We start from the raw sequence: 26009 nt of genomic DNA on the forward strand, positions 1-26009 counted from the left end.
CCCACTCACAGCACAACACAGACCCCACTCATAACACAGACCCCACTCACAGAACAGACCCCACTAACAACATAACACAGACCCCACACACAGTACAGACCCCACTCTCAACACAGCACAGACCCCACTAACAACATAACACAGACCCCACACAAAGTACAGACCCCACTCACAACACAGACCCCAAGCACAACACAACACAGACCCCACTTACAGCACAGACCCCACACACAGTACAGACCCCACTCAGAGCACAGACCCCACTCACAACACAGCACAGACCCCACTCACAGCACAGACCCCACTCACAACACAGACCCCACTCACAGCACAGAACCTACTAACAACACAGACCCCACTCACAGCACAGACCCCACTAACAACATAACACAGACCCCACACACAGTACAGACCCCACTCTCAACACAGCACAGACCCCACTAACAACAAAACACAGACCCCACACACAGTTCAGACCCCACACACAGTACAGACCCCACTCACAACGCAGCACAGACCCCACTCACAGCACAGACCCCACTCTCAACACAGCACAGACCCCTCACACAGTACAGACCCCATTCACAGCACAGAACCTACTAACAACACAGACCCCACACACAGTACAGACTCCACTCACAACACAGCACAGACCCCACTAACAACATAACACAGACCCCACACACAGTACAGACCCCACTCACAGCACAGAACCTACTAACAACACAGACCCCACTCACAACACAGCACAGACCCCACTCTCAGCACAGACCCCACTCTCAACACAGTACAGACCCCACTCACAACACAGACCCCACACACAGTACAGACCCTACTCACAACACAGACCCCACTCACAGCACAGACCCCACTCACAGCACAGAACCTACTAACAACACAGACCCCACTGACAGCACAGACCCCACTCTCAACACAGCACAGACCCCTCACACAGTACAGACCCCATTCACAGCACAGAACCTACTAACAACACAGACCCCACACACAGTACAGACCCCACTCACAACATAACACAGACCACACACACAGTACAGACCCCACTAACAACACAGACCCCACTCACAGCACAGAACCTACTAACAACACAGACCCCACTCACAACACAGCACAGACCCCACTAACAACATAACACAGACCCCACACACAGTACAGACCCCACTCACAGCACAGACCCCACTCACAACACAGCACAGACCCCACTCACAGCACAGACCCCACTCACAACACAGACCCCCCTCACAGCACAGAACCTACTAACAACACAGACCCCACTCACAGCACAGACCCCACTAACAACATAACACAGACCCCACACACAGTACAGACCCCACTCTCAAAACAGCACAGACCCCACTAACAACTTAACACAGACCCCACTCACAGCACAACACAGACCCCACTCATAACACAGACCCCACTCACAGAACAGACCCCACTAACAACATAACACAGACCCCACACACAGTACAGACCCCACTCTCAACACAGCACAGACCCCACTAACAACAAAACACAGACCCCACACACAGTTCAGACCCCACACACAGTACAGACCCCACTCACAACGCAGCACAGACCCCACTCACAGCACAGACCCCACTCTCAACACAGCACAGACCCCTCACACAGTACAGACCCCATTCACAGCACAGAACCTACTAACAACACAGACCCCACACACAGTACAGACCCCACTCACAACACAGCACAGACCCCACTAACAACATAACACAGACCCCACACACAGTACAGACCCCACTCACAGCACAGAACCTACTAACAACACAGACCCCACTCACAACACAGCACAGACCCCACTCTCAGCACAGACCCCACTCTCAACACAGTACAGACCCCACTCACAACACAGACCCCACACACAGTACAGACCCTACTCACAACACAGACCCCACTCACAGCACAGACCCCACTCACAGCACAGAACCTACTAACAACACAGACCCCACACACAGTACAGACCCCACTCACAACACAGCACAGACCCCACTAACAACATAACACAGACCCCACACACAGTACAGACCCCACTCACAGCACAGAACCTACTAACAACACAGACCCCACTCTCAACACAGCACAGACCCCTATAACAACATAACACAGACCCCACACACAGTACAGACCCCACTCACAACACAGACCCCACTCGCAACACAGCACAGACCCCACTAACAACATAACACAGACCCCACACACAGTACAGACCCCACTAACAACACAGACCACACACACAGTACAGACCCCACTAACAACACAGACCCCACTCACAGCACAGACCCCACTCACAGCACAGACCCCACTCTCAACACAGCACAGACCCCACTCGCAAAACGCAGACCCCACTCACAGCACAGACCCCACTTGCAACACAGACCCCCCTCACAGCACAGACCCCGCTCTCAACACAGCACAGACCCCACTCACAACACAGACCCCACACAGGGTACAGACCCCACTCGCAACACAGACCCCCCTCACAGCACAGACCCCACTCACAGCACAACACAGACCCCACTCACAGCACAGACCCCACTCACAACACAGACCCCACTAACAACATAATACAGATCCCACACACAGTACAGACCCCACTCACAACACAGACCCCACTCACAACATAACACAGACCACACACACCGTACAGACCCCACTAACAACACAGACCCCACTCACAGCACAGACCCCACTCGCAACACAGCACAGACCCCACTAACAACATAACACAGACCCCACACAAAGTACAGACCCCACTCAGAACACAGACCCCAAGCACAACACAACACAGACCCCACTCACAGCACAACACAACACAGACCCCACTCACAGCACAACACAGACCCCACTCACAGCACAGCACAACACAGACCCCACTCACAGCACAGCACAACACAACACAGACCCCACTCACAGCACAACACAGACCCCACTCACAGCGCAGCACAACACAACACAGACCCCACTCAAAATACAGACCCCACTCACAGCACAACACAACACAGACCCAACACACAGCACAACAAAACAGACCCCACTCACAGCACAGCACAACACAACACAGACCCCACTCACAGCACAGAACCCACTCTCAACACAACACAGACCCCTATAACAACATAACACACACCCCACACACAGTACAGACCCCACTCGCAACACAGACCCCACTCACAGCACAGACCCCACTCGCAACACAGCACAGACCCCACACACAGTACAGACCCCACTAACAACACAGACCACACACACAGTACAGACCCCACTAACAACACAGACCCCACTCACAGCACAGACCCCACTCACAACACAGCACAGACCCCACACACAGTACAGACCCCACTCACAACACAGACCCCCCTCACAGCACAGACCCCACTCACAGCACAACACACACCCCACTCACAGCACAGACCCCACTCACAACACTGACCCCACTAACAACATAACACAGACCACACACACCGTACAGACCCCACTAACAACACAGACCCCACTCACAACATAACACAGACCACACACACCGTACAGACCCCACTAACAACACAGACCCCACTCACAGCACAGACCCCACTCTCAACACAGCACAGACCCCACTACCAACATAACACAGACCCCACACAAAGTACAGACCCCACTCACAACACAGACCCCAATCACAACACAACACAACACAGACCCCACTCACAGCACTACACAACACAGACCCCACTCACAGCACAGCACAACACAACACAGACCCCACTCAAAATACAGACCCCACTCACAGCACAACACAACACAGACCCCACTCACAGCACAACACAGACCCCACTTACAGCACAGCACAACACAACACAGACCCCACTCAAAATACAGACCCCACTCACAGCACAGCACAACACAGACCCAACTCACAATACAGCACAGACCCCACTCACAGCACAACACAACACAGACCCCACTCACAGCTCAGCACAACACAACACAGACCCCACTCACAGCACAGCACAACACAGACCCCACTCACAGCACAGCACAACACAACAGAGACCCCACTCACAGCACAACAAAACAGACCCCACTCACAGCACAGCACAACACAACACAGACCCCACTCGCAACACAGACCCCCCTCACAGCACAGACCCCACTCACAGCACAACACAGACCCCACTCACAGCACAGACCCCACTCACAACACAACACAGACCCCACTCACAACATAACACAGACCACACACACCGTACAGACCCCACTAACAACACAGACCCCACTCACAGCACAGACCCCACTCTCAACACAGCACAGACCCCACACAAAGTACAGACCCCACTCACAACACAGACCCCAAGCACAACACAACACAGACCCCACTCACAGCACAACACAACACAGACCCCACTCACAGCACAACACAGACCCCACTCACAGCACAGCACAACACAACACAGACCCCACTCACAGCACAACACAGACCCCACTCACAGCACAGCACAACACAACACAGACCCCACTCAAAATACAGACCCCACTCACAGCACAGCACAACACAGACCCAACTCACAATACAGCACAGACCCCACTCACAGCACAACACAACACAGACCCCACTCACAGCACAGCACAACACAACACAGACCCCACTCACAGCACAACACAACACAGACCCCACTCACAGCACAGCACAACACAACACAGACCCCACTCACAGCACAACACAACACAGACCCCACTCACAGCACAACACAACACAGACCCCACTCACAGCACAGCACAACACAACACAGACCCCACTCACAGCACAACACAACACAGACCCCACTCACAGCACTGCACAACACAACACAACACAGACCCCACTCACAGCACAACAAAACAGACCCCACTCACAGCACAGCACAACACAACACAGACCCCACTCACAGCACAGCACAACAGAACAAACACCCATGGAGTCTGGAATGGTATCAAGACTATTACCTGTGTAATCACATCATCAGTTCTACCTGTAAAACCTGGCCTTATGGTGATCACACAAGTTTCTATTTGGTTTTAAATAATGCACCAGGAGCGTTATAAGAACATGCTATAAGATCTTTATTTCCAAGTCCTGACACTGTGAGGTTGGCATATACACTCATATACACTGGACCACCACATAACCTGGAGCACATCATGGGTGCGTTACCTGTTGGCTGGGCTTACATCCAGGCTCTGGAACAGATTTTTTAATATAGTGCTTCACGGATGGTCCTAATTTGCATATGCTTACCATATGCGCTACGTACCCCGCCCTCCATCGTGTATATGTGCATATATAATATCCCATGATGCCCCGGTTAAGTGCCGTAGACTTCTTAAATGCATTACTTTCAGATACAATTGTGTTTAATCCTACATACCAAGTGCAATGTTTTATTATATTTTATTATATCAATTATTATAGACATATAAGTGTATTTAAAACATAAAGGTGACATAAGAGACTCACCATGAGGTGCTTACTTCGTGTCGTAAGTCGGGTCGTCTTGCGTTGCGGTGATGTGTCAGCTTTGCGCAGTGGCAGTATCGTAGCCCATGAGGTTTATCCGAGGCGCGATTATTGCTAGTTGAAAACTTTACCCAATACCCCGCTTGCGCCGGCTTGAAATATAGCTGGTGCCGGCAATTTTTGACAGTCTCCAAGGAGACTGATTTTCTGGTGGAAAAATAGAGATAATTGTCTTCCTGGAGGTAATTCATTTCTTTGTTGACTTATGCGAGTCTAGACTTCCTATTGCTGTCTAGGACGTACAGTTTATCTGTGCATCGTTTTAAGGAATTGCCTCGCTTAGTTCTTTTCAATGCATGGATAATCAAAGACATTTTAGAAAGAGACAGCTGTATTTTTTTGTATATAAAGTTTATTGAAGCAGCAGCCCAATATTGGCAATTGGTATTTATTTATACATCCCCTACATGCATATAACGCAATAAGATATGATATACATACATTTTGTATTTACAGTATAATCGTAAATCTCGAAAAACGACTCACTTCTACATCTTATGTCGTCATTTTTTAATTACTTTAGCATAAATACTTGTTAATTTGGAATCATATGTTGTTTTTTTCGGACTTTGTGTGAATGAAAAGACACATTCGCCCGTTTTCTCATTGGAAATAGGTCCATTTCAAAATATCACTGTCCTGGTCACAAAAGCAAAGTTTGTAGGGAATAATAGACATTTTCTATACTTTTGAGGTACTAGCAATTAGGAAATAACACTTTCTACCCAGGAACACATTTTGTGTTACATAGTGTTATCATTTTATATATATATATATATATATATATAAAGTTTACTGAAGAAGCAGCCCACGGTGGACAGTTGGAGAAGTTACCAACATTGGTAATTGGTATTTCTCTTTTATTTATACATCCCCTACATTAATATAACACAATATTATATGATATACTTAGATTTACAACACCAAAGACTGATCCTCAGATTGGAAGCTGTAGGCATTCAGGGTAATGTAAGTAGATGGATTATGAACTGGTTGATGTATAGGAAACAGAGGGTGTCGATTAGAGGAGTTGCCTCTAACTGGAGTGAGGTTGTTAGTGGAGTTCCACAGGGATCAGTACTAGGGCCTTTGCTTTATCTAATCTATATTAATGATCTGGACTCTGGGATCGTTAGCAAACTTGTCAAATTTGCAGATGATACTGAAATAGGTGTCTCAGCAGATACAATCTCTGCAGCACAGGCTATTCAAAGGGACTTAGATAATATTCAGTTGTGGGCCGACACCTGGCAGATGAAATTCAATGTGGACAAGTGCAAGGTAATACATGCAGGTAACAAAAATGTCCACTATAATTACACTATGGGAGGAACAGAACTAGATGAAGTAACGCATGAGAAAGACCTAGGAGTCTATGTGGACTCCTCACTTTCTCCATCCAAACAGTGTGGGGGAGCAATAAAAAAGGCACACAGGATGTTAGGGTATATTGTCAAAGTGTAGAATTGAGAACAAGGGCAGTGATGTTCAGACTGTACAATGCACTAGTTAGAGCTCATCTGGATACTGTGGACAGTTCTGGGCTCCACACTTCAAGAAAGATATCGCTGCTCTAGAGGCAGTTCAGAGGAGCAACCAGACTTATTCCAGGTCTGAAGGGAAAGTCCTACTGAGAGACTGAGGACCTGAACCTTTTCACCCTGGAACAGAGGAGACTACGTGGGGACTTGATCCAAGTCTTCAAAATCATGAAGGGCATCGACCACATCAAACCAGAGGAGCTTTTCCAGATCAGCAGGGACACACGCACCCGGGGACACAAATGGTAATTGGGCTTCAAGGCATTCAAGACAGAAAACAGGAGACACTTCTTCACACAGAGAGGCGTCACAATCTGAACAAACTCCCCAGCGATGTGGCTGAAGCTGAATATTTGGGAACATTTAAAAACAGACTGGATAGGATCCTTAGATCACCAAATGAGCACGATGGGTCAAATAGCCTCCTCTCGTTCGTAAACCTTCTTATGTTTTTATAACACAGACCCCACACAACACAAACCCCACTCACAGCACACTGATACCCTTCAGACAACTTGTTAATTATAATTCTTAACCTCCCTCTCAGCCTCAAATCACTACATCAGTAAATGAATGGGAAACACACAGGGAACACACAGGGAAAAGAAAGCAACCTTTCATATTTAATCCCAATACCTCCCCACCCCCTAAATCTAAATTGAGATAAAAGCAGCTTTATTGTCCTGACTGAGTGACAGTGTCGCCCCAGCAGTGACAGACAGGTCTAGCGCTCAGAAACAGGGTGATGGCAACAACATACACAGCCATTATACACTTGAGACTTTTAACACTGAACTCTCCCAGTGAGAGTCTCCATTAGAAGAACATGCTTCTGTACACTTTCAAAAGAGCCTCAAGTTCATATAATGTGATTTTTTATTAGCAATATCCACACTGTGCAATACTCTTGAAGATAAGTCTCTGCTATATAACAGTACAATACACACAGTAAAAGACAGTGCAGTTTATTATATAATGTGTCGTCACAGACTAGATTAAAAACGATTTTCGGACTTTTCAATTGAATAGTATGAATGCAGTTAATACAGATGAACGCCGGCTCTCATTGGATAACGCACCGTCGGTTATCGTATAGGACGCCTCTGATTGGCTTTACCCCTCCCTGTACAGACTTGTATTCTATTGGACAGCCCACTCGTCAATCAAAGTCATGCCCGCGTGTGATTGGCGAGACGGGGGCGGCACTTCTCCTTTCCTCCCGCCCCCTTCGGTTTGGCTGCACATCGACTACTTCCGGTAGGCCAGCATGCCATCCGGAAGTGGGTCCGTGGTGGGTCGGCGGATGAAGTGGGTGACCTGTTTATAAACAGAGAGAGAGAGAGAGAAAGAGAGAGAAAGAAAAAAAGGAAGCGGTATAGAGAGAGAGAGAGAGAGAGAGAGAGAGAGAGAGAGAGAGAGAGAGAGTGTGTGTGTGTGTGTGGGGGCTTACACACGCACTGGATAATAACGATACTTAAGTTAGAGACCTCCCCCCTCACCCGTCCGCCTGTCCGCACACACACACACGACCCGCCGGCCCCGATTCTCTCACTTCGCCGGGGGGGACGCCGAGCTACCGAGGCGGGAGGCGATGGAGACTCCGGCGGCCAAAGCGAAGCCGCAGAATCGCCTGCTGGTCTCCACGACTCTGGACGCCAAAGATGAGCTGGAGGAGGTGAGGCGAGCCCGGCTCGACACGGAGGCTGTGTGTGTGTCTGTCTGTCTGTCTGTCTGTCTGTCTCTCTCTCTCTCTCTCGCCCATCTGGCCCTGCGCTCTGGCTGTGTTGACTTACCTGTGCGCTCCGGAAAACGAGGCGACGTGTGGGTTTGTTTTTGGTGTCACCGTGTCGTTTGTACAAACACACTCGCACTGACAGGTCTTTAAAGTCTCACTCAAGGAGCGAGATGGGCGCTTGAGCAGGCGTGTGGCTGTTGTGTTGTGTTGCGGCTCTTGGACAGATGTGTGACTGTTGTGTTGCGGCTCTTGGACAGGTGTGTGACTGTGTTGTGTTGCAGTGCTTGGACAGGTGTGTGACTGTGTTGTTGTGTTGCGGCTCTTGGACAGGTGTGTGACTGTTGTGTTGCAGCGCTTGGACAGGTGTGTGACTGTGTTGTTGTGTTGCGGCTCTTGGACAGGTGTGTGACTGTTGTGTTGCGGCTCTTGGACAGGTGTGTGACTGTGTTGTTGTGTTGCGGCTCTTGGACAGATGTGTGACTGTTGTGTTGCGGCTCTTGGACAGGTGTGTGACTGTGTTGTTGTGTTGCGGCTCTTGGACAGGTGTGTGACTGTTGTGTTGCGGCTCTTGGACAGGTGTGTGACTGTGTTGTTGTGTTGCGGCTCTTGGACAGATGTGTGACTGTTGTGTTGCGGCTCTTGGACAGGTGTGTGACTGTGTTGTGTTGCAGTGCTTGGACAGGTGTGTGACTGTTGTTGTGTTGCGGCTCTTGGACAGGTGTGTGACTGTGTTGTTGTGTTGCAGCGCTTGGACAGGTGTGTGACTGTTGTGTTGCGGCTCTTGGACAGGTGTGTGACTGTTGTGTTGCGGCTCTTGGACAGGTGTGTGACTGTGTTGTTGTGTTGCGGCTCTTGGACAGGTGTGTGACTGTGTTGTTGTGTTGCGGCTCTTGGACAGGTGTGTGACTGTGTTGTTGTGTTGCGGCTCTTGGACAGATGTGTGACTGTTGTGTTGCGGCTCTTGGACAGGTGTGTGACTGTGTTGTGTTGCGGCTCTTGGACAGGTGTGTGACTGTGTTGTTGTGTTGCAGCGCTTGGACAGGTGTGTGACTGTTGTGTTGCGGCTCTTGGACAGGTGTGTGACTGTTGTGTTGCGGCTCTTGGACAGGTGTGTGACTGTGTTGTTGTGTTGCGGCTCTTGGACAGGTGTGTGACTGTGTTGTTGTGTTGCGGCTCTTGGACAGGTGTGTGACTGTTGTTGTGTTGCGGCTCTTGGACAGATGTGTGACTGTTGTGTTGCGGCTCTTGGACAGGTGTGTGACTGTGTTGTGTTGCAGTGCTTGGACAGGTGTGTGACTGTGTTGTTGTGTTGCGGCTCTTGGACAGGTGTGTGACTGTGTTGTTGTGTTGCAGCGCTTGGACAGGTGTGTGACTGTTGTGTTGCGGCTCTTGGACAGGTGTGTGACTGTTGTGTTGCGGCTCTTGGACAGGTGTGTGACTGTGTTGTTGTGTTGCGGCTCTTGGACAGGTGTGTGACTGTTGTGTTGCGGCTCTTGGACAGATGTGTGACTGTTGTGTTGCGGCTCTTGGACAGGTGTGTAAATGTGTTGTGTTGCAGTGCTTGGACAGATGTGTAACTTGTGTTGCAGCGCTTGGACAGATGTGTACCTGTTGTGTAGTTATGTTGCAGCGCTTGGACAGATGTGTAACTGTGTTGTGTTGCAGCGCTTGGACAGGTGTGTGACTGTTGTGTTGCGGCTCTTGGAAAGGTGTGTGACTGTGTTGTTGTGTTGCAGCACTTGGACAGATGTGTACCTGTTGTGTTGCAGTGCTTGGACAGATGTGTAACTGTTGTGTTGCAGCGCTTGGACAGATGTGTAACTGTTGTGTAGTTATGTTGCAGCGCTTGGACAGATGTGTAACTGTTGTTGTGTTGCAGCGCTTGGACAGGTGTGTAACTGTGTTGTGTTGTTATGTTGCAGCGCTTGGACAGGTGTGTAACTGTGTTGTTGTGTTGCAGCGCTTGGACAGGTGTATGGCCATCGTGTCGTCCTTGATCGCCGGGCAGTCAGAGCGCGAGGCCAACGACTCCCTGACAGCTCACGTGAGTCTCCACCTGCTGCCCTGCGTTACACTGCACTGCTACATTGTGTTATATCACTGGACTGGACTGTATCATGCTGCACTAAACCTCTCTCTCTCTCTCTCAGGTGTGTAAGGGCTCTCAGCAGCATGAGGAGGTGTGTCTGGGGCTGTTCACGCTGCTGCTCATGGAGCCAGCGCAGGCACAGAGGGTACGACAGCCGTGACAGCCAGTGACATCACGCGTACCTGTCACGACAATATTACATTAGTCTAATCTCTCTGTCTGTCTGTTTTTCTCTCCCCACCCTTCCCCCTCCTCTCTTTTTCCTCCCTGTCTCCCTCTCTCTGTGCTGTGCAGAGTTACAGAGACCTGACGCTAGTGAACAGAGATGGGATGAATGTCATTCTGATGAAGATCAACCAGATCCTGATGGAGAAATTCCTCAAACTGCAGGACGTCTGTCGCACACAGGTAACCCTGCCCCTCCCCACCCTTTCTGCTCTGTTGATCTGTTCCTCTCTTTCTCTCTGTTGATCTCTTTCCATCTACTCTTTCTGTTGCTTGCTTGCTCTCTGTCTCTGTCTCTCTCTCATTGGAAATTTAACTAGGAAATCTCTCCCCTCCTGTTCTCTCTCTCTCTCTCCAGCTGGTGTGGCTGGTCCGGGAGCTCGTGAAGAGTGGAGTGATTGGCGCAGATGGAGTGTGTATGACTCTCATGAAACAGATAGCAGGTTTGTCCATCCGTACCTGTGTCTGTGTGTGTGTGTGCTTCTGTCTGTCTGTGTGTGTGTGTGCGTCTGTCTGTCTGTGTGTGTGTGCATCTGTCTGTGCGTGTGTGTGTGTGCATCTGTCTCCGTCTCTCTGTGTGTGTGTATGTGCGTCTCTGTCTGTCTGTGTGTGTGCGTCTGTCTGTGTGTGTGCATCTCTGTCTGTGTCTGTGTGCATCTGTCTGTGTCTGTGTGTGCGTGCGTCTGTGTGTGCATGTGCGTGCGTCTGTGTCTGTGTGCGCGTGCGTCTGTGTGTGTGTGTCTGTCTGTCTGTCTGTGTCTGTGTGTGTGTGCATCTGTCTCCGTCTCTGTGTGTGTGTATGTGCATCTCTGTGTGTGTGTATGTGCGTCTCTGTGTGTGTGTATGTGCGTCTGTCTGTGTGTGTGCGTCTCTGTCTGTGTGTGTGTGCATCTGTCTGTGTCTGTGTGTGTGTGTATGTGCGTCTGTCTGTGTGTGTGCGTCTGTCTGTGTCTGTGTGCGTCTGTCTGTGTGTGCATCTGTCTGTGTCTGTGTGTGTGTGCATCTGTCTCCGTCTCTCTGTGTGTGTGTATGTGCATCTCTGTGTGTGTGTATGTGCGTCTCTGTGTGTGTGTATGTGCGTCTGTCTGTGTGTGTGCGTCTCTGTCTGTGTCTGTGTGCGTCTGTCTGTGTGTGCATCTGTCTGTCTCTGTGTGTGCGTGCGTCTCTGTGTGTGCATGTGCGTGTGTCTGTGTGTGCATGTGCGTGCGTCTGTGTGTGTGTGTGTGCGTCTGTCTGTGTGTCTGTGTGTGTGTGCGTCTGTCTGTGTCTGTGTGTGTGTGCATCTGTCTGTGTCTGTGTGTGTGTGCATCTGTCTCCGTCTCTCTGTGTGTGTGTGTATGTGCGTCTGTCTGTGTGTGTGCGTCTCTGTCTGTGTCTGTGTGCGTCTGTGTGTGCATCTGTCTGTCTCTGTGTGTGCGTGCGTCTCTGTGTGTGCGTGTGTCTGTGTGTGCATGTGCGTGCGTCTGTGTCTGTGTGTGCGTGCGTCTGTGTGTGTGTGTGTGCGTCTGTCTGTGTCTGTGTGTGTGCATCTGTCTGTGTCTGTGTGTGTGTGCATCTGTCTCCGTCTCTCTGTGTGTGTGTATGTGCATCTCTGTGTGTGTGTATGTGCGTCTGTCTGTCTGTGTGCGTCTCTGTCTGTCTGTGTGCGTCTCTGTCTGTGTGTGCATCTGTCTGTCTCTGTGTGTGCGTGCGTCTGTGTGTGCATGTGCGTGCGTCTGTGTCTGTGTGTGCGTGCGTCTGTGTCTGTCTGTGTGTGTGTGTCTGTGTGTGCGTGCGTCTGTCTGTGTCTATCTGTGTCTCATAATTAGTCTACATGTGAAAACTTGAGCAAGAGTCTTGTTCTCTTACACAATCTTTATTATTATTATTATTCCAGTCGTTCTAACACTATCTCCTCCTACAATAATTACCGTACACGTACCAAACTTCACACAGTTCGATCCCGCCTCCCCATCTCTGCTGTTCTCTGCACATTGCTGTGTTGCACTGTGATTTCCCACTGCGGTCCTCATATCCTATATTATTTGATTTCCCGCATAAAATATTGTATTATTCTAATACTTACACCACTTCTACTACTAATAATAATTAAAATACATTAAATATGTGCATACAGGGCTTTAATTCAGATTATTTGTATTGTTATTATTCCATATTATTCAGTCTTGTCACAACTTTGCGCTGACTTGGTCAGAAAATGCTTTACATACAGTGAGTGAAAAAAGTATTTGATCCCCTGCTGATTTTGTACGTTTGCTCACTGACAAAGAAATGATCTGTCTATAATTTTAATGGTAGGTGTATTTTAACAGTGAGAGACAGAATAACAACAAAAAAATACAGAAAAACGCATTTCAAAAAAGTTATAAATTGATTTGCATGTTAATGAGGGAAATAAGTATTTGACCCCTTCGACTTAGTACTTGGTGGCAAAACCCTTGTTGGCAATCACAGAGGTCAGACGTTTCTTGTAGTTGGCCACCAGGTTTGCACACATCTCAGGAGGGATTTTGTCCCACTCCTCTTTGCAGATCCTCTCCAAGTCATTAAGGTTTCGAGGCTGACGTTTGGCAACTCGAACCTTCAGCTCCCTCCACAGATTTTCTATGGGATTAAGGTCTGGAGACTGGCTAGGCCACTCCAGGACCTTAATGTGCTTCTTCTTGAGCCACTCCTTTGTTGCCTTGGCTGTGTGTTTTGGGTCATTGTCATGCTGGAATACCCATCCACGACCCATTTTCAATGCCCTGGCTGAGGGAAGGAGGTTCTCACCCAAGATTTGACGGTACATGGCCCCGTCCATCGTCCCTTTGATGCGGTGCAGTTGTCCTGTCCCCTTAGCAGAAAAATACACCCAAAGCATAATGTTTCCACCTCCATGTTTGACGGTGGGGATGGTGTTCTTGGGGTCATTCCTCCTCCTCCAAACATGGCGAGTTGAGTTGATGCCAAAGAGCTCGATTTTGGTCTCATCTGACCACAACACTTTCACCCAGTTCTCCCAGTTTGATTGGGTGGAAGCTGCTTGGCGATGGTCTTGTAGCCCATTCCAGCCTTGTGTAGGTCTACAATCTTGTCCCTGACATCCTTGGACAGCTCTTTGGTCTTGGCCATGGTGGAGAGTTTCTTTGTCAGTGGGCAAACATACGAAATCAGCAGGGGATCAAATACTTTTTTCCCTCACTGTACCTCAGTTCTTTCCCTATAATATAGCATGTTCTATATTATTGGGAAATGATGTTTTCTATGATGTTTTCATGCTTTTAAATATTTAACCACATGGTTTCCAATTTTAATACTGTATTATATACTAATATTTATTGCACTTCTACTAATAATAATACATATACTACATTAAATGAAATACTGTTTTATATACTAATATGTATTCTACTTATTATTATACCACATTAAATTAGTTTAATACTGTTTTATATACTAATACGTATTCCACTTTTACTAATAACAATTATACGACATTTAAATTCATACATAGAGCTTTAGTACCAATTCATATTGTTGATATTATTTCATATTATTCACTACTCATACCTACATATCTTAATTCCCTATAACATTTTCTATAGTATACTGTATTACCTTGTGATATGTACTTACTACAGTAGCATAGCAAATACTGTAGTACCCCGCTTTATACCATATTACACTTCATACTATAGTGTACTGTAGTAACTTGTGAAATACTATAGCACACTGCTGTACATTGTAGTATCTCGTACTTAACTTACTACAGTACTACATGTGCACTGAAACAGACTGCTTACTCTACTCAAACACAGTCACATGCGGACACAGTTTCTCCAGAAAAAGTAGCATTCTAGTTACTGTGTAGTTTTTGCTAACAATACATTTTAAAGCTAAACGTGTCTGACAGTGAGATATTAATCTCTCTCTCCAGGAGGTGACGTTTCTGCCAAGAATATCTGGCTGGCTGAGAACGTCCTGGACATACTGGTGGAGCAGAGGTAAGGAGAGAGAGATGAGATGAGGGGAGTACGCACAATCCACAGACTGACTGACTGACCTCAAATTAATACCCGTCTTCCTCTCCCTCTCTCTCCCTCTCAGGGAGTGGGTGTTGAAGAATGGTATGCTGGTGGCCATGTCGGTGTACACCTACCTGCGGCTCATCGTGGACCACCACGGCACCCCCCCGCTGCTCGCCCTGCGCCAGAGAGAGGTGGACTTCTGCATCGGCCTGCTGAGAGAGAAGGTGAGGGGATGGAGGTCCACAGACAGGAGCACAAATGACGTCCCTGGACAGATTATTATAAAAGACATCCTTCCCTCTCCCTCCCTCTCTCCTTCTCTCCCTCTCTCAGTTCATGGAGTGCTTCATCATCGGGCGGGACCTGGTGCGTCTGCTGCAGAATGTGGCTCGCATCCCGGAGATGGAACAGCTGTGGAGAGACCTGCTGCACAGCCCCCAGACGCTCAGCCCCCAGTTCACTGGTGAGAGCCACTGTGAGTGTTAGTGGCATTGTGTGTGTGTGCGTCTCTTTTTTGTTTTGTCTGTCTGTCTCTCTGCACTTCTCTGTTAACTGTCATTGTCTCTCTTCCCCAGGTGTGCTCCAGCTGTTGACTTCGCGGACGTCCAGGAAGTTCCTGGCCTGCCGGTTGACCCCCGACATGGAGACCAAGCTGCTGTTCATGACCTCACGGGTACTGATGCCTTAACCTTTGACCTCTGACCCATGACACCCTGACCCACACGTGTCTGTCTGTGTGTCAGTCTATGTGTCTGTGTGTGTGTGTGTGTGTGTGTGTGTGTGTGTCAGTCTGTGTGTGTGGGCAGGTTTATGTGGTTACAAACTGGAAATTACAAGGTTATTATGCAATAAAGGTGGTTTATGAGGACATTGCCTATTTCCCACACAATTCAAATCGATTAAAAATTATGTTTTATTGAAAATGTAAAAATGCAGAAAGTTTTTTTATTAGGGTTAGGGTTAGGGGATAGAATCTATAGTTTGTATAGTATAGAAATCATTGTCTATGGAGAGTCCTCATAATGATAGCGGCACCAACGTGTGCGTGTGTCAGTCAATCAAACAGTGTGTCAGTCTGTCAGTTACTGTGTCAGTCAGTCAGTCAGTATGAGCCTCTCCCCCCTCCCTTCCAGGTCCGGTTCGGGCAACAGAAGCGGTACCAGGACTGGTTCCAGAGGCAGTACCTGTCGACGGCGGACAGCCAGTCCCTGCGCTGCGATCTGATCCGCTACATCTGCGGAGTCGTGCACCCGTCCAATGAGGTGCTGAGCTCCGACATCCTGCCCCGCTGGGCCATCATCGGCTGGCTGCTCACCACCTGCACGGTAACCCGCCGCCGCCTCCACCCGCTCGGCTCCGGCAGAGCTGTGACTCATGGGTAACGCACCCGCACACACTGCTGCGTAACGCTGAGTGTGGTGTGTTGTCGTTGCAGTCCAATGTAGCCGCCTCCAATGCGAAGCTGGCCCTGTTCTACGACTGGCTGTTCTTCAACCCGGAGAAGGACAGCATCATGAACATAGGTGAGAGGGACGGAGCGAGGGAGGGAAGGAGGGACAGAGGGAGCAAGGTAGGGAGAGAGGGAAGGAGGGAGGGGGGAGCGAGGTAGGGAGAGGGAAGGAGGGAGGGGGGAGCGAGGTAAGGAGAGGGAGGGAGAGGGAGGGGGAGGGAGAGCAAGAGAGGGAAGGAGAGAGGGAAGGAGCGTGGGTGAGGGAGTGAAAGAGAGGGAGAGAGGTAAGGAGGGAGAGGAAGGGAGGTAGGGATAGAGGGAAGGAGCAAGGGAGGTAGGGAGAGGGAAAGAGGAAGGGAGGTAGAGGGAGGGAGTGAGTGAAAGAGGGAGGGAGAGAGGGAGTGGTGTATTTAGAAGTGTAAAGCTATCTTGGTAATCGTCGGCGTGTGAGCCTGTCAGTGTGTCGGCGTGTGAGCGTGTGAGCCTGTCAGTGCGCCATGTCAGCGTGTCTCCCGTGTTCCCGCAGAGCCGGCCATCCTGGTGATGCACCACTCCATGAAGCCCCACCCAGCCATCACCGCCACCCTGCTGGACTTCATGTGCCGGGTGAGGGCGGAGCGACAGAGGAGAGGGTGTCGGGGGGTGGGTGTAAGGGTGTCAGAAGCAGGGACCCAGCAGTGCAGGAAGCCACTGGCACTAAAGTAGACCTGCTCTCGTCTCTCTCTCCCCTCCTTCTCTCCTCTCTCTCTCTCGGACAGATCATCCCTCACTTCTACCCGCCCCTCGAGGCCCATGTGCGACAGGGCGTCTTCAACTCCCTCACCTTCATCATGGAGAAGAGAGTGCTAGCGTGAGTCTCCGCACTGCCCCCCCACAGACGCACACTTGCAAATACTCTCTGGCTAACTCTGCTTCCCTCCCTCCATCCTCCACTCTCTCTCTCTCTCAGTCACCTGGCTCCCCTGTTTGACAACCCCAAGCTGGACAGGGAACTGAGAGCCATGCTGAGGGACCGCTTCCCCGAGTTCTGCAGCTCCCCCTCGCCCCCTGTCGAAGGTGAGCCGTGTGTGTGTGTGTGTGTGTGTGTGTGTGTGTGTGTGTGTGTGTGTGTGTTTAGTTGTCTAATCTCCTCTCTCTCTCCATGGCCCCCCTGGTGGAGCAGTGAAGATGGAAGAGTCTGTCTCCCTGGAGATGGACAACCACGTGTCGGACAAGGAGGACGGCTGCTACGACAACATGGAAGCGGCCTTCAGTGACGATGAGGAGGAGCTGAACAGCAAAGGTGCGGCGGGGCGATGGGTCTTGAAACGGTGTTCACCGTTCAGAAATTCGTCAATTGATCAGCTGCTCATTCGTGACATTTAAGACGATATCGAGTGACGCGCTTTGTTGGTGTCATCCCTCCCCAGGCAAGAAGCGCGAGTTCCGCTTCCACCCAATCAAAGAGGCCATTGTTGAGGAGCCGGCTGACATCACACCCTATGTGGACCAATTGGACGAGACACTGAAGGAGAAGGTTCTTCAGCTTCAGAAAGAGAGGTGAGTGGTGGCGGCTGCTGCTAACTCCGCCTCTCTCTCTCTCTCTCTCTCTCGTGTTTTCTCTCTCCTTTCACCTCTGCCCAGTGGCGGCTGGTGGGATTATAAACTGGTGGGGCACGAAAAGACCTATGAACACATAACACGTAACATATTCTTAACGGCAGTCATTAAATTTCCACAAGAAACATAAATCAAGTTCGAGGGTTGGTGGTCTCAGTGAAGATGATGTCGTGGTACACGGTTCTGATATATTCAGTTTTCGAGTCAAGAATTGTGAGAGAGCATATTAAAACAACAATAAATTGTGATTTGCCAAAATGTTCTTTGTAAAGGAAATACAAATTGTTACTTATCGTAAAAAACCAAGCGAGCACTTTAATGTCCTCCTGCACACTGGACACTGGATGCACTAGTCTAACTGCTCATTCTGCGTTGTTTTGGGTGTGCCTTTATAAATACTGGTCTGTGTGACAAGTGTTTTAAGTCTTTGTAGGCAGAGTTTGTCCACACCGTCTCCCCCAAATAAAAAGACAAGGAAAACAACAAAAAAGCGATTTTCCAATAACGCTTGCGGTAAGACCATTCTATAAAGCCCTATTAATTAATTTTGCCTTTTGTGTGACCATATTATCTGGAGACCTAAACGTTGGATTGTACAGGACTCAAAACAGCAGTGACCCGGGTCACGTTCTGGTAGCGCAGATTTCCTGAGTTGTGCAGATCTGCGCTGCTCCTCCGGTGGGATCGGTGGAATTCAGCAGATCTGCGCAGAACTGCTGACATCTGCGCTGTGAGAACGCGACCTCACTGACGAGCGGGAAAAGATGAGCTCAAGTGCCCCTTCTGCGCTCATTAAAGACTCGTGAAGCTCGCACGCGGCCAGCCATATCTGCGGTGTTGCTGTACAGTGCACTGCTGTCGCTTCAGTGCGGACGAGGGCCCGGCCCCACCAGCTAAACTCACGATCGCTCGCCCGTGTTCACTACGGTATGACCTTGATGGCTTGCCATACACGTGATGTTACTGGTCTGTCAACTTCCTGTTATTAGTGCCGTAGTGAACAGTGCAACATTATCCACGAAACCTACAATCAGTTTGAAGTGTATAAGCACGTTGTTTTATTTATTTTGAAATGGCGGGCCGCTGCTGCCTCTGCCTCTTCTTTCTCTTGTCTGTGAGGGGTCCTGAGTTGTACTGTACTGCATTAGGATACATTGTTTCACAATAGTCTACTCCCTCCCTCCTTCCCTCCCTCTCTCTCTCTCAGTGATACGGAGATGCAGTGCGAGGTGATGCAGGAGATTGTGGATCTGATCCTGGAGGTGAGTGTAACTCTCTCTCTCTCTCTCTCACTCTCAATTCCTGTCCATCTTCAAACCAAATACGAAATGTCTGCCTGTCTGTCCCTCAGGAGGACTTTGACTCCGAGCAGATGTCCACCCTAGCCTCTTGCCTGGCGGAGCTGTTCAAGGGCCACTTCAGAGGGGACGTGCTGCCTGAGGAGATCACTGAGGAGTCAGTTTGTCCGTCCCTGTCTCTGTCTGTCCGTCCGTCCGTTAGTCTGTCTGTTTTTCAGTGTCTCTGTCTGTCTGTACATACGCCTCCATGTTGCCGTCTGCCTGTTCGTCTCTGTCGGTCTGTGTAATATGGCTTTCAGTGTCTGTGTCTAACCTCTTGTCTGTCTGCAGGTCCCTGGAGGAGTCAGTCTGCAAGCCCGTGTGTCTGGTCTTCAGGTGAGTGTGGCAGCCTTCCCAGCATGCTTTGTACTCTGTGGGCTGTGCTAAACCTGCATCCTGAGACCCCACAGCTGTCTCACTCCATGCCCTCTCTCTCTCTCTCTGTCAGGAACCTGTGTCAGATGCAGGAAGATAACAGTGGCTTCTCGGTGCTGCTGGACATGCTGGCCGAGCTGTACCAGAAGCAGCCCAAGATCGGCTACCACCTGCTGTACTACCTGAAGGCCAGGTGAGAGCGCTGTTATTTTTTATAACAAAGCAACAAGTGTGTCACACCAGGTCTAGTTGACTCACGATTATTGATGATATTAGTGATGATGGTGTTATCGATGACGTGCATGTTATTGATGATGTGAGGGATGCTCTGTGTCCCGCAGCAAGGCGGGGGTCGGCCGCATGTGTCTGTACGAGTCCTTCGCTCAGGCCACCGCGCTGGGAGACCTGCACACCTGCCTCATGATGGATATGAAAGCCTGCCAGGAGGACGACGTGCGGCTGCTGTGCTACCTCACCCCCTCCATCTACAGTGAGGTCCGTCCGCCCGTCCGTCTGTCTGTGTGATATGCTACCTCACCCCCTCCATCTACAGTGTGGTGTGTCTTTCTCTGTTCACTGTCTCTCTCTCTCTCTCGCTCTAGTTCCCTGATGAGACTCTACGGAGTGGGGAGCTGCTCAATATGATCGTGGCCGTCATCGACTCCACACAGGTACATACTCTACAGCACTGTACTGCACACGCTACACACTACAGTACTGCACACGCTACAAACTCTAGAGCAGGGGTTTTCAAAGTGGTCCTGGAGGACCCCCTGCCCTGCGGGGTTTTTTTCCAACCTAGGTCTTAATTACTTAATTGAATGGTATATTGCTTTGTTAGGGCAATTAAGGATTCAATCAAGCAATTAAGACCTCAGTTGAAACAAAAACCAGCAGGGCAGGGGGTCCTCCAGGACCACTTTGAAAACCCCTGCTCTAGAGGGCTCCATACGCTATACTCTCTACACCAGTGGTTCCTAACTCCTGGAGGAGCCCCTACCCTGCTTGTTTTTGTTCCAGCCGAGCTCTCAGTTAATTGAACCCTTAATTGAAGCAACAATCTGCTTAGATTTCACTTTTTTAATTGTGTAATAAAAGAGTTGGTTCTTTATCCAATTCTATACTTAACTTAAAACCCCTACTGTTTAACATAATTAAAATGCTTTGATTTAGGAAATTATGAGTTCAATTAAGGCTTCAATTAAGTAATTGAGAGCACGGCTGAAACAAAAACCAGCAGGGTAGGGGGTCCTCCAGGACCAGGGCTGGGGACCCATGCGCTACAGTACTGCACACCCTACACACTATAGTACACACAACATGCAGCACACACCTGTAATTTACACAAGAAACTCACTTATTTTCCCCTCTCTGTCTCTCAGCTGCAGGAGCTGCTGTGTCATGTCATGATGGGGACTCTGGTGATGTTTCGCAAGGACTCGGTGCTCAACATCCTGAGTGAGTCTCTGACCACTGTGTGTGTCTGTTGTGTGTGTGTGTGTGTGTGTGTGTGTGTGTCTTTTTGAGAGAGTGTGTGTGTGTCTTTTTGAGTGTGTGTGTGTGTCTTTTTGAGTGTGTGTGTGTGTCTTTTTGAGTGTGTGTGTGTGTCTTTTTGAGTGTGTGTGTGTGTCTTTTTGAGAGTGTGTGTGTGTGTGTGTCTTTTTGAGAGAGTGTGTGTGTCTTTTTGAGAGAATGTGTGTGTCTTTTTGAGTGTGTGTGTGTGTGTGTCTTTTTGAGTGTGTGTGTGTGTGTGTCTTTTTGAGAGTGTGTGTGTGTGTGTCTTTTTGAGAGTGTGTGTGTGTGTGTCTTTTTGAGTGTGTGTGTGTGTCTTTTTGAGTGTGTGTGTGTCTTTTTGAGTGTGTGTGTGTCTTTTTGAGTGTGTGTGTGTGTCTTTTTGAGAGAGTGTGTGTATGTGTGTGTGTGTGTCTTTTTGAGAGAGTGTGTGTATGTGTGTGTGTGTGTCTTTTTGAGTGTGTGTGTGTGTGTCTTTTTGAGTGTGTGTGTGTCTTTTTGAGTGTGTGTGTGTGTGTGTCTTTTTGAGTGTGTGTGTGTCTTTTTGAGAGAGAGTGTGTGTGTGTGTGTGTGTGTCTTTTTGAGAGTGAGAGTGTGTGTGTGCAGTGACTGGGAGACGCTGGAGTAGTGCGTAACTGTGTGTAACTGTGTTGTGTTGCAGTCCAGTCGCTGGACTGGGAAACATTCGAGCAGTACAGCACCTGGCAGCTGTTCCTGGCCCACAGCATCCCCATCGAGACCATCATCCCCATCCTGCAGCATCTCAAATACAAGGGTACCTTCAGCACTGCGATACACTGCACACCCTGCGATACACTGGTCACACTCCACACTCTGAGCCACACTACACACCCCACACTGTGACGCTCTGTACGCTGTGCCTAGTGAGCTGTAGCTCCGACATTGAAACACTCTCCTCCTCCTCTCAGAGCACCCAGAGGCGCTGTCCTGCCTGCTGCTGCAGCTGCGCCGAGAGAAGTGAGTGATGCCGTGTATCTGTGTCTCTGTGTGTACTGACGTGTGTGTCTGTGTCTCTGTGTGTACTGACGTGTGTGTGTCTGTGTCTGTATATTGACCTCATGTTCGTGTTTTTCTCTCTCTGCTGTGCGTTTGTGAATTGTGTGTGTGTGTGTGCGTGCATGTGTCCAGGCCCAGTGAGGAGATGGTGAAAATGGTGCTGAGCCGGCCCTGCCACACTGAGGACCAGTTCACCACCAGCATCCTGCGCCACTGGGCGGCCAAACACGACGACGTGCTGGCTGAGCACATCAAGGCCCTGCTGATCAAGAACAACAGCCTGCCGCGCAAACGCCAGAGGTACGGTACAGCACAAAACAACACAACACACTGCACAGCACACCGCACACCAGACACTGTATAGATTATACTCACTGTATGGACTGTTCACTATGTTGCTCAGCATTTTTCTCTCCCCCTCCCCCAGCCTGCGCAGCTCCAGCAGTAAGTTGGCCCAGCTGACCCTCGAGCAGATCCTGGAGCATCTGGACAACCTGCGCCTGAGTCTGAGCAACACCAAGCTCAACTGTGAGTCTCCACACTTTAATGCACAGCCCTGATACACAACACTTGAATACACAACCATGTAATGCACAGCAGCGTAATACACAACACCTTATGATGTGCTTGTCCCTGACGTCTCTGTGTCATCCCCAGTCTTCAGCCAGACGCCCATCCTGCAGGCCCTGCAGCACGTCCAGGCCAGCTGTGACGAGGCACACAAAATGAGGTGAGACCCCGACCCTCGACCCCCGACCCCTGGCCGCTGTATTGGTGTGTTTATATATTGTCCAGTCCTCCGTCTCCTGCCCCTGCCCCTGCTCCTGTCCGGTGTACAGGCACACTGAACTGACAGCTCCCTCCCCTTCCCGCAGGTTCAGCGACCTCTTCTCACTGGCCGAGGAGTACGAGGACTCCTCCTCCAAGCCCCCCAAGTCTCGGCGGAAGGCAGCGGTCTCGTCCCCCCGCAGTCGCAAGGGCGCCGCCCCCCCCGCCAGCAACGAGGAGGAGAGCGCCTCTAGCAGCGCCTCGGTCTGTCCCTCCGTCCCTCTGTCTGTGTGCTACTGTCTGTCTGTCCCTCCATTCATCCCTCCTGTCTGTCTGTGTGTCACTGTCCCTACTGTCTGTCTTACCTCTGTCTGTCTGTCCCTCCGTCTGTCCCTCCATCTGTCTGTGTGCCACTGTACCTCTGTCCCTCTCTGTCTATCTGTCCCTCCGTCCCTCCATCTGTCTTTCTGTGTGCCACTGTCCCTCCGTCCCTCTGTCTCTGTGTGCCACGGTCTGTGTTTCTATAACCGTCTCTATATCTGTCTGTCTCCATGTCTCTCCCTCTGTTGGTATCTGTCTGTCTTTAGTAGGGTCTGTCTGTATGCCTGTGTCTGTCTGTCTGTCCGTCTACTCTGTCCCTCTGTCCTTGTCCGTGACTCACCTCCTGTTTTCTTCTCACTGTCTCTCCCCCTTTCCCCCCCTCTGTCTCGGTCTTCCTTCCTCTCTCTCTCTCTCTCTCTCTCTCTCTCTCTCTCTCTCAGGAGGAGGAAGACTCAAAGCCCAAGGCCCCCAAGAGGAAGAGGAAAGGCTCGTCGGCCGTTGGCTCCGACAGTGACTGAGACGCCCGCGGCCCCGCCCACGCCTCTGTGACATCCCCGGAGACACGCCCTCCTCTCCTCCCTCCCGGCCGCCCCTCTCCCGCACCTGTGGATCCCTAGCCCCTCTCATAGACGCGCCCACCCTGGGAGGGGCTTGAACCGGGACCCGGCTGGCGATCGGCCAGGAGACGTGCCTCCCTCCGTCACTCATCGGCCACTGTGAGGCTGGGGGGCGGGGTTTGGGGGTTTGGGGGCGTGGTCTGTGGCACGTTTCAATACAGATTCACTGGCACTTCCTGGCCACTCCGGGGAGACAGAAATACGGACAGATGGACAGACTGACTGACAGTGAGACATCACGGACTGGACGCCTGTGTCCTGCAACACTCTCCGCTTGAAAAGGTTTTTTTTTGTTTTTTTTATATAAGAGAAACGCTGCCTCTGCCGCGGCACAAAAATACCGCACTGTGCGTCGGCCTATTCTGCTGCACTGTGGTTTACTGCGCTCTGCTGCACAGCGACGCAGTCTAGACTGAACGGCACAGGCGGTGGATCGATGACATCACAAAGGGAACGGAGCCGGCCAATGATGTGCAGCTTGTCCCGCTGGTCTGAACGGGCATCCCACAAAGAATGGGGGTCGGTCGGCTCCCAGAGAATCCACCAATCACGGCTCAGCTGACATGAGGCCACGCCCCTTCCCTCTCCCCTGATTCGCTGCAGTGACGCTCTGAAAGGCGGGGCCAGGGACGTTTTTACCAGCTGGGTTTTTACAGGAGCCGTTTGGGTTTGGGACAGTTGCCGAGAGAGAGAGAGAGAGAGAGAAACTTTTGAATGAGACCACAACAGCCATGGATGTTTTAAACTGATCATTTCTTTCTACTGACCTATTTTCATATAAAGAAGAATCCTAACCGTAATAATGATAATTAAAAAATGGCAGAAAAAGCACTGACTCGTGGCTGGTTTTGCTTTCTGTTGGTTTGTGTATATTGTGTGTCATGACTCCGGGCCTGTGATAAACCACAACAAAGAGGATTATTCAGTCCTACACACGCCTGATTGACTTAGAGTGTGTGTGTGTGTGCGTGGCGGTGTCTCTGTGTGTGTTTGTGTGTGTGTGTGTGTGTGTGTGCGTGGCGGTGTCTCTGTGTGTGTTTTTGTGTGTGTGTGTGTGTGTGTGTGCGTGGCGGTGTCTCTGTGTGTCGGTCTGTGAGCTTGTCTCAGTGTGTGTGTGTGTGTGTGTGTGTGTGTGTGTGTGTGTGTGTCGGTCTGTGAGCTTGTCTGTGTGTGTGTGCGTGTGTGCGTGTTGGTCTGTTTGTCGGTCGGCCTGTGAGCTTGTCTCAGTGTGTCTCTGTGTGGACAAAAGCAGCTGCATTAAGGCATCACAAAGCTCTCGATCAGATACAATACAATGCAGAGCAATACAGCACCATAGCGAACCGGCAGGAGGACACAGGTGTGCGATCAGCCTGGCGGCGCCGCCTGCAATACCACACTGACCACAGGGCGGCAGCATCGCACTGCGCTTAAACTGCAGCGCCAGCCGCCCGTTCCCAGACGCTCTGATTTAATTAAGTGCAGAGGGAGGTGGGGGGGAAGGGGCTGCGATTTAATGGATAGTTTACCGGATTTGTTTTAATACGTCCTGGACAGAAGAGGAGAGAGAGAGAAATTGTGTCCGCCCTGACCTACAGTGCTGGGCGAGACAGAGTGGTCAGGTTTTATGTTTATTTTATGTATACAAGCCTTTTATAGCGCCTTGCAAGAAAGCCAAGGACACTGTACTAAAGAAAGTAAGAAATATACCAAATAAAAGAGCCAGACTGTTTAAAAAAAGAGTCCTTTAGCAGGTGCATGTATGCAAGGAGACTAAACGGAAAAGAAAACTACACACTCGCTGCATTACCGCTCAACAACGGTGACATCATTCAGTACACACTGTCCCACACTCCGGATGCAGC

General features: G+C 50.0%; 1 protein-coding gene and 1 non-coding gene across 3 annotated transcripts; both read left to right on the top strand.

The window, feature by feature from the left end:
• Nucleotides 1-5566: 5566 nt before the first annotated feature.
• LOC136769093 (U4 spliceosomal RNA) lies at nt 5567-5708 on the top strand. The gene has a single exon (XR_010822073.1). It is a non-coding gene; the product is annotated as a U4 spliceosomal RNA (small nuclear RNA).
• A 2664-nt stretch (nt 5709-8372) lies between these two features.
• On the top strand, nt 8373-24996 carry ints3 (integrator complex subunit 3). Of its 2 annotated transcripts, none has more exons than XM_066721289.1 (30): nt 8373-8785; nt 10806-10889; nt 10996-11079; nt 11229-11342; nt 11518-11602; nt 15079-15145; nt 15249-15393; nt 15503-15644; nt 15745-15842; nt 16303-16494; nt 16605-16692; nt 17146-17225; nt 17378-17469; nt 17569-17675; nt 17782-17901; nt 18029-18158; nt 19426-19480; nt 19570-19673; nt 19847-19891; nt 20004-20123; nt 20272-20425; nt 20533-20601; nt 21313-21388; nt 22104-22217; nt 22372-22420; nt 22592-22759; nt 22887-22987; nt 23117-23189; nt 23335-23491; nt 23989-24996. In XM_066721289.1, the coding sequence occupies exons 1-30, from the start codon at nt 8702-8704 to the stop codon at nt 24064-24066; spliced, it is 3075 nt and encodes a 1024-aa protein (XP_066577386.1). In that variant the 5' UTR covers nt 8373-8701; the 3' UTR covers nt 24067-24996. The 2 variants fall into 2 exon arrangements, with proteins under 2 accessions (XP_066577386.1, XP_066577387.1); XM_066721290.1 differs by having other exon boundaries at nt 15503-15632.
• The last annotated feature ends 1013 nt before the right edge of the window (nt 24997-26009 follow it).

Source organism: Amia ocellicauda, chromosome 14 (genome assembly GCF_036373705.1).
Source record: "Amia ocellicauda isolate fAmiCal2 chromosome 14, fAmiCal2.hap1, whole genome shotgun sequence".
NCBI lineage: Eukaryota > Metazoa > Chordata > Actinopteri > Amiiformes > Amiidae > Amia > Amia ocellicauda.

Coding starts and splice junctions, on each gene's coding strand:
- ints3 (XM_066721289.1), top strand. CDS start 8,702: ATGGAGACTCCGGCGGCCAAAGCGAAGCCGCAGAATCGCCTGCTGGTC. Junction 8,786..10,805: donor CCAAAGATGAGCTGGAGGAG/GTGAGGCGAGCC, acceptor GTTGTGTTGCAG/CGCTTGGACAGGTGTATGGC. Junction 22,760..22,886: donor CTGCCGCGCAAACGCCAGAG/GTACGGTACAGC, acceptor CCCCTCCCCCAG/CCTGCGCAGCTCCAGCAGTA.